At 40.1% G+C, this 14,465-nt stretch overlaps 1 protein-coding gene across 1 annotated transcript in view; it reads right to left on the reverse strand.

Moving 5' to 3' along the window:
- The window catches only part of SETD7 (SET domain containing 7, histone lysine methyltransferase), a 31,537-nt gene that overhangs the window by 13,051 nt on the left and 4,021 nt on the right, over positions 1-14,465 (reverse strand). The window contains exons 2-3 of the mRNA XM_074950877.1: positions 9,328-9,457; positions 2,314-2,515 (exon numbers count right to left, since the gene is read on the reverse strand). Coding sequence (XP_074806978.1) covers positions 2,314-2,515; positions 9,328-9,457 — 332 coding nt within the window. The remainder of the gene's footprint in view (positions 1-2,313; positions 2,516-9,327; positions 9,458-14,465) is intronic.

Here is a 14,465-nt window from a genome sequence, read left to right on the forward strand (position 1 = left end):
AAGGAATCTATGTAGCCTTGATTAAAATAAGACACTTTTATTCCAAACTAAACTGTCCACACACAGATGCACACTGAAAGAACAAAAGGTGTGAATTAAAACTCATTTCATTATTTCAGTGCCAGGAGTAATTCCAATCAATGGAATTACACCAGAAAAAAAACTGGTGTAAAATCTGAATTAGGCCTTCTGTCTTGTAGGTAAGTAGAAGCCACAAGGACTTCCCTTCCACTTGAAACAAACATTGAGATTTCAAACAAGTAGGGGTAGCAGAGCTAGGCAGTGGCCCAGGGCACTAAAAACCTAATGCATCCTGCCTTGTCACATTTTGCAAAAATGGTTCAGTGCTGGGGGAGCGGGAATATGGGGGGGTGGGAAGAAGAGAGAGAGGAGGAGGAGGAATAAGAAGTGCTGCTTTGTATATTGTTATATGATGGTACATCAGAGGACTGAAGCCTATAAAGCATTATGGATGTATATTGGAGGTCTGGGAAGTAATTAGGAGTCGCACTGGAAGGAATGAACAGAATAAAAACTACAATGGAGACGGTGAGAGAAAAAACTAGAGGAAAGGCAATGAATTTGGGGAGAGAGAAAAGGGGACAATGGAAGGAAAAAACCATCAAGAAAACTGGAGAGGTAGGGAGAGAGTGGAATACCAAAACCCCAGAGAGAGAGTGCCTTGTCAGTTGCAGACTTTGAATCACCACTTCCAGCATTCAGGTGGAAAGAAGTGGCAGGAGCAATAAATAAGATCAACTCACCTGAACAAAAGGAAAGAAAAAATGAAAAACAAGAGACTAAAGAGAGTTACAAGTAATTATTTCTTTTACTACCAATGCTTCCAAGCAGCATTTATTTTTCAAAGTTTTCCATGGAAAAGACCCCTAGCTACCCCACCTCCTGATGACAGCTCCCAGCAATGTGAGCCCCTTTCCTTTTCAACTCTTCTTTCTTCCACCCCAACCATGTCATTTCAGCGCGAGAGACTGTTGCTGTGCCAGTGTCAGTCCAGAGCTACCTACTAGAGCTTACCTACTGAATACCAGGGAGCTTAAATGGGTTATAACTCCCAACTGTTGGGTATACTTTGCTCCTTCCATCCCCAAAATTACAGCTCATCAATTTTGGGAGAGACTTCTTCCTGGCTGCAGGAATGCCACAGAGAGAGAGAGACACTGGATTATGTACCATACTGCCCAACTACAATGGTTGTAGAGTTTCTAAGGCCTAGTCTTCAAGACAAAACTATCTTTAAACATGGGTATGGCTTAATGATGTTACAGGTTTTCTGTCCATACAGGTACGAATAAACCATGTTACAGCATATTTTGACAACAGCTATGTTTAAACAGTTATTTTTGGAGCAAAAATGGCATCTTAGAGATCACTTCTCATCCTAAATTCCATCCTGACAATTAATGCTAGCCAGACTGTTAGGAATGAACTTTCCAGGACTTGCAGCAGAGTTCTATCATTAGGAACTTGAAGGAAAAGTATGTGACCTTCATGGTCAGGTGTCTTTAATTTTTTGCTTTCACTTGCACTCTGTTCTTGATCACAGATAATTGCGATTGGTATTTCCCTGGCAGCCTCAATTGTAGTTTTAGTTACCTAATTCACAGACTAGACAGTAGTAAGTCAGGTTTTTAATTCCTTTAAGAAATACCCAATGGTCACAGCATTTGAGAGGCACTAAATATGCATACAGAAGTAACACAGAAGGAGCTGCCTCTTGCCTCGAGAGAATTCAATCTACTGGGTAGATAATTGTGTACAGAAGTCTTCCACTCCAACACTGCCTTTCATTTTCCACACCCAAAGTTCTTCGGGCCTTTGGTGGCATGCTACAGACAAATGTGCTGTACATGGTCACTTCAGGCCCTACTCAGCACTTACTCAGGCAAAATTTCTATGGACTTGAGTGGCCTGAGCAGGGAGTGCTGAATAGGGCTATTCATGAGTTAAAAAAAAGGAAGGAACACTACTGTACAGTCTATAATTTAGCACATTTTAAAATATTCCCTAGAAGACAAAGATTCCCAAAGAAAAGTCCCAGCATTTACTTAGAGACAGGAACAGGAAACCCTTGCTATTTTCTGGAACTAGGACTTTTTACCCCTAAAGGAGCGGTCATAGGGAACAAACCTTATTCTCTAAGCCAAGTTCATGGAGCCAGGTCTAGCAATATGTCTTGCAACAGCTAGAAAGAAGCTTCCTCCCTAGGCCACATAGCAGTAACATATTTCAGCCTATACGGCTTCTGTGCCCTTCTTTTATTCTCCAACAAAGAAAACAGGAGATCAGGCTTACCGGGTAATATATCCAACACACGCCATGTCGATTATCATCTTTGTACTGCCCTTTGAATATCAGTCGTCCATCAATGTCATATTCCTGGGCAGGTCCATTAAGTTCTCCATCCACATGCGTGCCATGAAGAACCCCTCCATCCTCATAAGTGTAGAGTCCCTGGCCTTGGAGAGCATCATTGACGTAATACCCTTCCAGTGTGCTGGTAACAAAGAAAAAGACAGATGGTGCAGTTGTTCCCCTCTTTTAAACAGAGCTCTTGAGAACTGAACAATATACTCAGTACAAACCTCATCCTCTGGGCATACTGCATATCATTTTAAAACCCCAAATCAAAAAACAAAAACAAACAAAAGCTAGTCTCCACTGAATTCTCTAGTTAAATAACACTTAGCACTTGTATTGTACTTTCATTGTCCAAGCACTTTACAGATGTTAATCATTCCATTGTACTGATTCAGCATTCTTGATCCACACTGCTACATTTTATAGATGGGGACACTGAGGAAGAGAGGTGAAGTGATTTATCCAAGGCCAAAGAGGGAATTCTTGTCAGAGCAGATTGCTTTTGGATTAGGATTCTCTCTCTTCTAACCCTATGCTCAGACCTTCAGATCCCATCTCTTCAAAGTCAATGTCTATACTACCCCCCCCCCGATCAACGCTTCGGGGATTGATGCACCAGGATTGATTTAGAGGGTCTAGTGAAGACCCGCTAAATTGACCACAGATTGCTCTCCAGTTGAGCCCAGTACTCTACCCTGAATGAGAAGAGTAAGGTAAGTTGACGGGTGAGTGTCTCCCGTTGACCCAGCGTAGCGTGGACCCCGAGGTAAGCCGACCCAGGGCTGGCTCTACTCAGCACTTACCAAAAAATTTGCCACTCCAAGCTGCGAGGGTGCAACTGCCCAAGCAAGAAGAAGAAGAAAAAAAATAAAAAGGATGGATGGCCGGATTGCCGCCCCTGGAATTGTGCTACCCCAAGCACATGCTTGCTTTGCTGGTGCCTAGAGCTGGACCTGAGCAACATCGACTCCAGCTACATTATTCATGGAGTTGTGTAGCTTAGGTCGACTTACCACAGTAGTGTAGACATAGCCTAAGTCTTGGGCTACACTACCAACTGACGTCAGTAAAATTATGGTGCTCAGGGTGTGGATATTCCACACCCCTGAGCAATGTAGTTATATCGACCTAACCCCTAGCGTAGCCAGCACTTCTCCCATCAACATAGCCACTGCCTCTCGGGGAGATGGAGTACCTACGCTGATGGGAGAAGCTCTCCTGTCAGCATAGGCTAGCAGCTGCACTGCTGTCAGTGTAGACAAGCCCTAACATACTACCAGCCTGGTGTTAGTTCTTGTCAACAACGTATTTAACAGCTGCCTGCACCAGATTTTCCAGAATCACTGTCATTTTGTTCTTTATTAGGACTGTAAAGTGATTAAAAAAATTAATCGCGATTACTCACGCTGTTAAACAATAGAATACCGTTTATTAAAATATGTTTGGATGTCTTCTACATTTCAAATATAATTGATTTCAATTATAACAGAATACAAAGTGTACAGTGCTCACTTTATATTTTTTAATACAAATATTTGAACTGTAAAAAACAAAAGAAATAGTATTTTTCAATTTACTTAATACAAGTACTATAGTGTAATCTATCATGAAAGTTGAACTTACAAATGTAGAATTATGTACAAAAATAACTGCATTCAAAAACAAAACAATATAAAACTTTATAGCCTAGAAGTCCCTTCAGTCCTATTTCTTGTTCAGCAAATTGCTCAAACAAGTTTGTTTACATTTGCAGGAGCTAATGCTGCCCACTTCTTGTTTACAATGTCACCTGAAAAGCGAGAACAGGGGCTGACATGGCACTGTTGTAGCCGGCATTGCAAGACAGTTTACACGTCAGATACGCTAAAGATTCATATGTTCGTTCATACTTCAACCACCATTCCAGATGACATGCGTCCATGCTGATGATGGGTTCTGCTAGATAATAATCCAAAGCAGTGCAGACCAAAGCATGACATCTGACTCAGATGATGAAAATGAACAACATCAGAAGGTTGATTTTCTTTTTTGGTTCTTTGGGTTCTGCAGTTTCTGCATCAGATCGTTGCTTTTTTAAGACTTCTGAAACCATGCTACACACATCATCCCTCTCAGATTTTGGAAGGCACTTCTGATTCTTAAATCTTGGGTCGAGTGCTGTAGCTATCTTTAGAAATATCACATTGGTATCTTCTTTTCAATTTGTCAAATCTGCAGCGAAAGTATTCTTAAAATGAACAATATGTGCTGGGTCATCATCCGAGACTGCTATAAAATATATGGTAGAATGCAGGTAAAACAGAGCAGGAGACATACAATTCTCCCCCTAGGAGTTCAGTCACAAGTTTAATTAACGCATTTTTTTTTTTAAACAAACATCAGCATGGAAGCATGTCCTCTGGAATGGTGGCTGAAGCATGAAGGGGCATGTGAATGTTTAGCATATCTGGCACATAAATACCTTGCAATGCCCGCAACAAAAGTCCCATGTGAATGCCTGTTCGCACTTTCTGGTGACATTGTAAATAAGAAGTGGGCAGCAGCATCTCTTTAAATGTAAAGAAGCTTGTTTGTCTTAACGATTGGTTGAACAAGAAGTAGGACTGAGTGGACTCCTAGGCTCTAAAGTTTTGCATTGTTTTGTTTTTGAGTGCAGTTATGTAACAACAAAAAGTCTACATTTGTAAGTTTCACTTTCATGATAAAGAGATTGCATTGGAGGTGAATTGAAAAATACTGTTTCTTTTGTTTATCATTTTTACAGTACAAATATTTGTAATAAATAATAAAAAGTGAGCAGTGTACACTTTCTCTTATGTATTGTAATTGAAATCAATATATTTGAAAATGTAGAAAACATCCAAAATACTTAATAAATTTCAATTGGTATTCTATTGTTTAACAGTGCAATTGAAACCACAATTAATCAAAATTAATTCTTTTAATCATGATTTTTTTTAATCGCATGAGTTAACTGAGATTAAAAAAATAGGGCTGTCAATTTAAATATATATACACACACACACACACCCTCTATTAAAAAGGAATGTACGTTGTCAAGCAAAACTCATACAGCATTTTGCTAGTGAGTCACTGATTTCACATAACTTTTCTCTTACAATACCTTTAAAAGAGTAGCAATGATACTCAGAGCTAGAATATGTTGTCATTTGTTTTCTTTTTTAGAAAACAATGCTGAGAGAAACTAACAATTAGGGATTAAAAAAAATTCCTTATTATAATGTCTCTTTCCTTGCAAGCTAAAACTTTTTTTTTTTTTAAACAGTGTCTACTTTGCCTCAATATATGTAATTAACATATTAGTTGTTTTCTACTTAATGTCTAATATTGTCTACATAATTTATGTTAAAATGCAATGACATCTATGGTAAAAGCATAACTGTCTATCTGGGAATATAAGACTCCATGTGTTTCAGAAGACTTCAAATATTTGCTTTATTGTTGTTGGATATGGGTATCAAAGTGACTCTTGAGTTTCTAAAGTTTCCCTTCTTTACTTTTACAGTGTTTTGTCCCACTGCAAGAAAGATACTTTTGTTGATACAACGCAAAAGCAAGATGCCCATAACTCAGTATTTCAGATCGCACTAGGACTTCAGGTTTATCTGCAAAAGGAAATGAACCTGTTCATTCCAAATGTCAGTTGAGGGAAGGCTAAGGAAAAGCGGTTGTGGACAACCATGCTTTGGCTACTAAAATGGACAGAGTTAAACTTTTTTTCCAACAAGGACAGGACATTCAATACAAGCACAAGGGATCAGTTGTTGTCAACCACGGACCATTTTCCTAGTGTATAAGGTGTTAGTTTTCCCTGCTTGTTTCTAGCTCCAGTAAAAATCAGCGTCAGAAATCTTCCTATGAAGTGAGCTGTAGCTCATGAAAGCTTATGCTCAAATCAATTGGTTAGTCTCTAAGGTGCCACAAGTACTCCTTTTCTTTTTGTGGATACAGACTAACACGGCTGCTACTCTGAAAAGAAATCTTCCTGGTAACTGAACATGCAAAGAATGCTGAATGTTAAGACTGTAAGCTCCTCAGGGGAGGAGTCACCTTCACATTGTGTCAAGCACATTTTCAGCAGTTATTATTATAATAAATTAAAATGTTAAAGCTCCAGGTCACTGACATTACAACTGCCCTGTAAACCTTTGAACAATTTTTGGGAGGTTGTTTCTCCCCCCACCTCTCATTTTCTCCAACTCAAGTCTCTGGGATTTCTCTATACAACTTAAAAATGTCAACCTCCCACCCTTCCTCTCTATGCTCAGGGATGCCTCAATCTTTCCCACTTCTAGTAATTCCCAAACAAATAGGCTTCAAACTTTCCCTTTTGTAACACTGTTCTCAGCACTTGCTAGAGAAGTACCAGTTTAGAAAATGCATCTGAAGAAGTGGGTTTTTTACCCACGAAAGCTTATGCCCAAATAAATCTGTTAGCCATCGGACTTCCTGTTTTAGTTTAGAAAATGTTTCTAGTTCTCCATAGAGAACAGCAGTTGTTCGATGACATCCAACGCTTTTCTGCTCACAGGGATTATTCTCAAAATGCTCTCAGACAAATGTTAGTGTGAAAGTAAAAGTACCCAATACAAAATGTGGAGCATGCTGGAGTTGAAATTTCATTCTTTGCAAAACATGTTTTTTCTACAAAATGACAATTTGATCCAATATCTCTCACTTCTTTAAATAATCAACAGACAGGACAGCAATGCTGACAATGAGCGGAAAGGTTTACTTCTGCTAAATACCCAAGTGCTGATTTGGACCATTTTATTCCCCTATCCAAAAAAAAATTTTAAAAAAATGAGAACATTTATAATGTTGCATATGGTCCCTATTCAGGGTTTGGTAGAAACAACCTACTCCTGAACAGGAGAGCTACAGTGCAGTTGTCAGCCTTCACTGGCAGGACTGCAATGGAAACTGGCCATGGAGGAAACATGTCTGGGCTAAGCCAAAAACAATTAACTTGTGCTAAAGCACACAAGAGTATAAGGGGTTGGGTGTTTTGGGAGTCATGGCAGAAAGAGTTGAGCTCTGATGAAGACAGGGAGCAGGGAAATGACAGTTTTGATGAAGCCAGGGGAGCAGAAAATCTGGTGTAATTCCTTGTTTAAGAAAAATAATCCTTAAAGAAACAAAAATCAACTTTCCCGTCCCTTCCACACCCCCTCCGCCCCCCGTATTTAAACCATGAACTTTTGGGTGCAGCATCCTTTTTCATTAGCTGTCCCAAAGCTGTGCAAAATGCAATATCATCAGTTAGGCTGTCCAAAAGTAACTAGCAGCATTTGAGTCAACTCTACTTTAGTTAAGCTCAAACCTGTATGGGCCCTATCCACATTACAGAAAACAGTTTTAAAAATATATATATATACACAGATACTCAGACTATTGTGTTTAATTTTGATCTGATAGTTACCAAAAACGTACAATAGATAACTGTTTTGTTTTTCAAAGAATCTGATGTTCATGAAAGGTGCTGGGTTGACAGCTCTGAAGAATTACAGAAGAGACACGGCATAAATACAGGGAAGCTCAGGCTGCCAATGCAATCCTGCCTGCACCCTGCCATTTGGAGGGACCACTTCTCAGAGTAAAAAACAGTAGCTCAGTTTCCATATCTAGACAATCTTTGGCCTCTCTGCGGAGACTTCCAACAAGTATGTTTACACTGAAGCCTCCTCTGAGAAATCAAACCTCATTTTACATATGCCAGCTGTTAGTAATATTTTTCAGTCACTCCCAACAGGCCCTGAAATGGCCAATTGCTACTGACAAATAAGGTTTCCCTAGTGAGCATGCAGGCCCATGAAATTCAATTCTGCAGAACTTATTCTTTAGAAAAATAAGGTTACAGGCTCTTATGGCTGGGAAAATAAACTTGCCAATCTGAACTACATGTAAAACAATGCCATGCTACACCCCTGAGTTAGCTGATAGGCAGCTCCAGTACCTCTGGCTGCTGCTCAGAATTTTGCCACGCATAAGCAGAAGGGAATTGACAAGACTTTGGGGGTCAGTTTCACCACCACTATTCATAGCACTACACAGCTGCGGAAATCAAGAATGATGTCATTTTGTATATCAGCTGCTCCTTCTGAGGAAATTGCTGAGCAACAGCAAAGAGAGGTACTAGACCGATTTGTGAGGAAAGGGGTGGGGTGAGGTGGAGTGTGTGTGTGGGGGGGAAATACGGCTAGGAACAGTGAAGTAATTGAGACCTTCCACTTTTTACAGATGAGGAAACTAGCCTGATTGTCATAGCATAACTCCCACTGAAGACAGTGGCAATTGTAGATGCATTTCTGAAAAAGAGTCAGGTCATAAATGATTTTTACAAGATCAAAGAGCTGGGAATATAAGCCATATTTAATTCAGTCAGTATTTTAACCACTAGACCGCACAGTGTCCACTAAACAAGTTTCAGCACTAATTAGATTGTAAGCTCTTTTGTGCAGAGACCATTTCTTTCTATATCTTTGTAGTGGCCCCATATTGCTGGGCCCAAATCCCAAATGGAGCCTCTGGGCATTACCATAATACAAAAAGCCCAATGAACCAGCCTGGAAAATAGTTGTCAGCAGGTTTTTAAACCACCATGTATGGAGTTAAAATCATAAGACTTCCTTGAAATCTTGAATTAATTTAAAGCTTTAATATTAAGAGGACTACAGTGACTTGACTCTCATATTAAGGAGCAGTCCCTGGGGTCACTCCATTATTTTCAGAGTTCACAAACAGATGGAGACACTGTGTTACTCTAGCCAGCACACAAGAAACTATCCAACTAAAGCTCTCATGGGAAAGCAGCTGCTGGAACTAGGAACACATATATCCTCTCCCGCCAAAAAAAGTTAGTTACATACTGGTGTAAACAGGAGGAAAAAAAAAAAAAAGGAAGACGAGAAAAGAGCCAATGTTTACCTTCCATCAAAAAAGAAGAACTTGCCACGGCCGTTCTTTTCTCCATGCACAAAGTTTCCCTCAAATCTGTCTGTGGACGAATAGGTCACTGTACAGAACCCATGTGGCAACCCATCATCATCCAGAAGCCCTTAAGCAAAAACAAAAACAAATAAAAAATAGCAAAGATATCAGAACAGGTGTGCAATCACATATAGTAATCAACATATATCTCCCTTCCATATGTTGTTGCTCCCCAAAATATTTATTTTAACAGACCTACTAGTCAAAATATTTTATTTAAAACAAAAAAATGGACCAGAGCTATTCAGGACTATTTGCAGCCAGTTACTTCATGGCAACAACCCGTTCCAAAAATCTTTGGGGAGGAAAAAAAAAAAAAAAAAAAAAAGCCAAGATAGAGTAGTTGATGGAATAAGACCACACACTTCTCAACTAAGTACTGCCCATACTGTATTATGTTCAAGTACCTTTAAAAAAAAAAAAAAAAAAAAGCCACTTCCTAGAAGTATTTCTCCCACATGACACTGGAATGGATTCAAGGCTTTCCAGTTCATACAATTATAAATTTAAAAAAAACAAAACAAAACTTGTACATCTTGAAAAACATGCTCAACACCTACTAGCCCAAAGACAAATCCTACTAGCCAGGGTGAAAAAAATCCCTTTGTGTCCAAACTACATCCCCTGAAATTTAAACAGGCTTTGTAATGTTTATTATTTACTCTAGTTGTAACAAATCAGACCACTTTCTATTTAACACACTTTAAGTATAGTTTACTATGTCTTGCTTGCTCAGGTTATGCCTCCTTTCCCTTCCAAGCTTCATGTCCCTTTTTCCTTTATTGCAAGAGATCACAGTGCATCTTTTTCTATTGTTTTCAATATCTGTTTTTTCTCTCTTCCTTCACCCTTTGTAAGCTTCTCTCTTCCTACCTTGTGTGCTTTTCCTCCTCTCCTGTATTTTCTCTTTCCCATTTCTCCTCAAAGGCTCTCCGCTATCCCTTCCTCTATTTCTTCCACCTCCCTCCTTAAGCAGCCAAAACCAAACATCTAAAAAGCCAAAAGATGATCACAGGTGGCCCTGCTGTCTAGAGGCAATATCCAGGTGAAAAACCCAAGTTCTCTCCACAGCTGCTGGGAAGTGGGAGAGTGCTTGGGAAGTTCACTGCTTTGTAGACTCCAGCTGGGAAGCGTCTGATTTGAACGCCTCCCAGCCGGATCTGACCATTCCATTACACCTCTGCTATTCCACAGCTTCCGGTTGCTCACAGAGCGGGGAGCATGGCAAGTCTCTGCTAATCTATACCTCCTCCGCTTCTGATTCTGGGGTTCCTCTCTAGCAAACAGCTTCCGCATCTGCTTCCACTGTTGCTCTGAACTTTCTCAAGCAGCAGCATGAATCAGACCTGATTCCTCCCACTTTCACTACTGCCCACAGGATTCAGAAGAGCAGCTGTGTAAACTGATGAAGGTCTGTCAGTTTTCACTCCTCTGTAGTTTTGGAAAACCAGGAGCAGCAGCAGCAAAGAAACCAAAGTCACTTGATTAAGAAAGATGATACTTCACTGGTTACCACTTGGATTCACATTCTGGAAGGTGATCTTCCCAACTCCACTGTTTTTCCCTGCCCTGCCAACCTTACAGTCTAGGTTAGAGAGGAAAGATGACACAGAAAGAGACACTGTAAGGGAAGGAAGGAGGACAAATGAAGCTTCTATGAGCTCAGGGAAAGCATGTTGCATAAGCATCAATCCCCCTTCTCTTGAGTCAGGACTTTTTGTGCCCTTATTTCCCCCTCTTTACTATTCCCTAGAGCTGAAAGCCCCATGTTATTGTTTATCTATAACTCTTCTACAAAGTACACCAAGCAGTTCAGAAAAAATGTAACTACCTTTTTCCAGGTAACACATATATATACACTCCTACATCAGAGCTGGACATAGTGTGGTCTAAGGAATCTCCTCTCAGGTGTTAATAAGTTACATGCACAAACCAAGGGGGAGGAACCAAGCAGCCACATCCATCATTTTAAAGCAAGCTGGTTTTCAACATGTCTCCTTAAAAGGATGCTGCCAGCTAACAGATCACACTGTCAACATACACATTTCTTCACCTTTGTTACCAACATCACCTTGAATTATTAAAGGCCTTAAAATCCATTTTACTGTCACTGCTGTTTACTGCTTGCATTTCTCTCACCTTGGACAATTAAAGTGCATAGAGTCAGCGTTAGCTTGTAAGCGCTGCAGCAGTGACTGTCTTTTTGTTGTGTGTTTGTACGGTACCTAGCACAACGGGGTCCTAGTCCGAGTAGGCTCCTAGGCACGATCGTAATATAAATAATAATAATATTTTCAGGATGTTAGTGCTTCAATATTTGGGTTTCAAAAATTGCAGAGGAATGTTTATTTAAAAACTCAATTGTTTCCACTAGCATTTAAAAACACAAGATCAGATTCATTCCGCTGCAGGTGCCATGGAGAAGCAGTTTTCACCTCCCCTACTCGGGGGCTGCAGGGACTGATGTAGGCTATTATTCACTTTTGTGCTGCCCTAAATCATGCCCCTGTTGCAATGGCCCCTATGGGGTTTTGCAGGGACAGAGAATATCCAGGCTCCAGTTTTTTGGGCTATACCACACTCCCTTGTGACTGCTTACACCCCATTTTCACACCATCCTCAGCACGCCCTGGAACACGACAAGCCAGGATCTGCTGTGGAAGTGGTGCAGATGTGGCTCTGTGCCTGGCATAGGAGCCTTCTTCAGCAGGAATACTCACAAGTGGTGCATATGCAGTGTTCCCAACTCTCATGGTTTTGTCATGAGTCTCATGATAATTATTGTTTTTTTAAAGCACCAGCTCCCGGAGTCAAGGGGATATGTGATTATTTCAGCATTCATTCTTAAAGAAAAAGTAAGTTGCCAGCCCTCGTGGCTCTGGAGAAAGTTTCAAAATGTGACCCGAGTGCACCCTAAAAGATCAAAAAGCAGAAGGCAAATAAAAAGACCACGTCTATTATTTTTACATAATCATGATTTTAAAGCAAATCTCATGATTTTTGCTGAGCATGACTCATGATTTTTGAACACTTGGGGATGGCAATACTGCCTATACTGGTCCTATGGACCTTTCACCCCAGACTAGCTCACACAAAGGGACCATAAGATAACAAATAATCCTGCCCATTGGGGAAAACACATCCATTGGTTTCAGGATTTAGGAAAGAATTTACAAAAATATTTTATTTAAACAGAAAAAGTTACCTTTTAAGCCAAACCCAAATGCATAGTATCCCTTGGTACTCTAACATTGGTTTATTTCATTATTTAAACTCCACAATTGCTACAGGGAGAGTGACACAGAGGACTGTCTGTGTCAACTAACAAAGGGCTCACTGTTCTTTACAAGCAACTCCTGCCTCAGACCTAACAAACTCACTACACCTAATTCACCCTTCGATTGTATTTATCCATAAAAGGTAGCATGTGATATCTGTACTGAAAGCTTGTAACTTACCAATATTCAATCATTGCAAGATGCAGGTATAAGTAACATTTAAGAACTAATGTAGCTACATTGAAAATTATGCCCTTATGGAGTAAAGTGAGTCACTAGGGAATCATATGGTTAGGTACTGGCCCATTCAAGTAGGAGAGTGTTGTGAGACCTCCCTGTCCAGCCAATTATGTAATGTATTGTTCAACTGTCCACCTCTGCACTAAGCCAGGACAGTCCATGGAAAACCAAAGACAAACAACAAAACCACTTGGAAGTTAAAAGAAATGATAGGACAGTGAGGGGATTGCCTTGTCTGTGAATAAAGCCATGAGACTGATTCAGTATATCACAGGGTGGAGAAAGTCACTCCACCTCCATTGACTGAGGAGGCACCTTGATGAAAGACTGGGTCCTAGCTCCTTGGGGCTAGCAATGCTTCCAAAGACTGACTTGCGGGGTAAGAATCTACTTTACTAGACAGGATAGGTAATATTCATAAATTTAGGCCCTAGTTCACATTTTATTGTTTCCACCACTCACACTTATTTCTACATAAATCTCTATTCTTTCCTAAATAAGTTTCCTTTTTGTTTTACTATAATTGAATTCAAGTGTTGTGTGATATACAGCAGTGGGCTAAGGTCAGACTGGTAAACTGGGGTAAACTGCTCCTTTGGGAATGGAAGATCAGGGATTTCTATAAGTATCCAGTGATCAGGGGCTGGATACCACAGGAGGACACTCTGAAGGGACTCAGGGGCTGGGGTGTAAATATTGTCAAGCTGCAGGGCAAAGGCAGGGCTGGCATAGGCCAGAGGAGAGTTCTTGAGTTGCTGACAGGATAGCTGTGTTAGCTCTGTAACACCCAGCTGGCACAGGCAAAGAAAACTTTATCATGCTGGAGGCAGGTGGCAACAAGCTGACTCACAGATCTGGGTTCTCCAGAGAGAGTCAGAGACAGTATGGAGTCTAAGTTGGAAAGGAGATGTCCAGGAGAGGATTGCTGTGAGTAGAAGTCCAATTAAGTATGAGCAAGTCTGAAAAAAGCTGAAGTTGACTAAACAGAGCAGGTTATGTCATCTTCAAGCTGAGAGTAGTGAGAAAAGGTAGTGAGAGTGTGGGAACGATGAAAAATAAGTTACATTGTAAAAATATTTTGGTTTTAATAATCTAAGGTATTACTAGTAAGTAGGAGAGAATGTTTTTAAAACAGGCAAGCATGCTGCTCTCCAAACCAGTAGAAGAAAGGCAAGCTCCTGGCCCATTCGGTGTGGGGGGAGTATATGTGTGTGTGAGAGAGAGAAAATAAGGGTTTGTCTACATGGGAAATTGTTTACTAGTTACACCAGTATAGTTAAAGTGCTAGTTACACCAGTATAACAGTGTGGACACTCTGATTCCGAAATAAGAGTGGCTTTTTTCTGTTTACAAACTAAACCAGAAAAAAAAGCAAAATAAATAAATAAAAAACCCAAAACCCTCTTATACCAGAGTAAAAGTGCTCACGAGTTATACTAGTGTAACTATATGGGTTTAAATTCACAACTTAATTTACGTTGATTTAACTTTCCCTTATAGACAAACTAAGAAAGTAAAACTAATTCCTGACAGAAGGGCAAGATTGTTATAAAGTAC

This window comes from Natator depressus, chromosome 4 (genome assembly GCF_965152275.1).
Source record: "Natator depressus isolate rNatDep1 chromosome 4, rNatDep2.hap1, whole genome shotgun sequence".
Taxonomy (NCBI): domain Eukaryota; kingdom Metazoa; phylum Chordata; order Testudines; family Cheloniidae; genus Natator; species Natator depressus.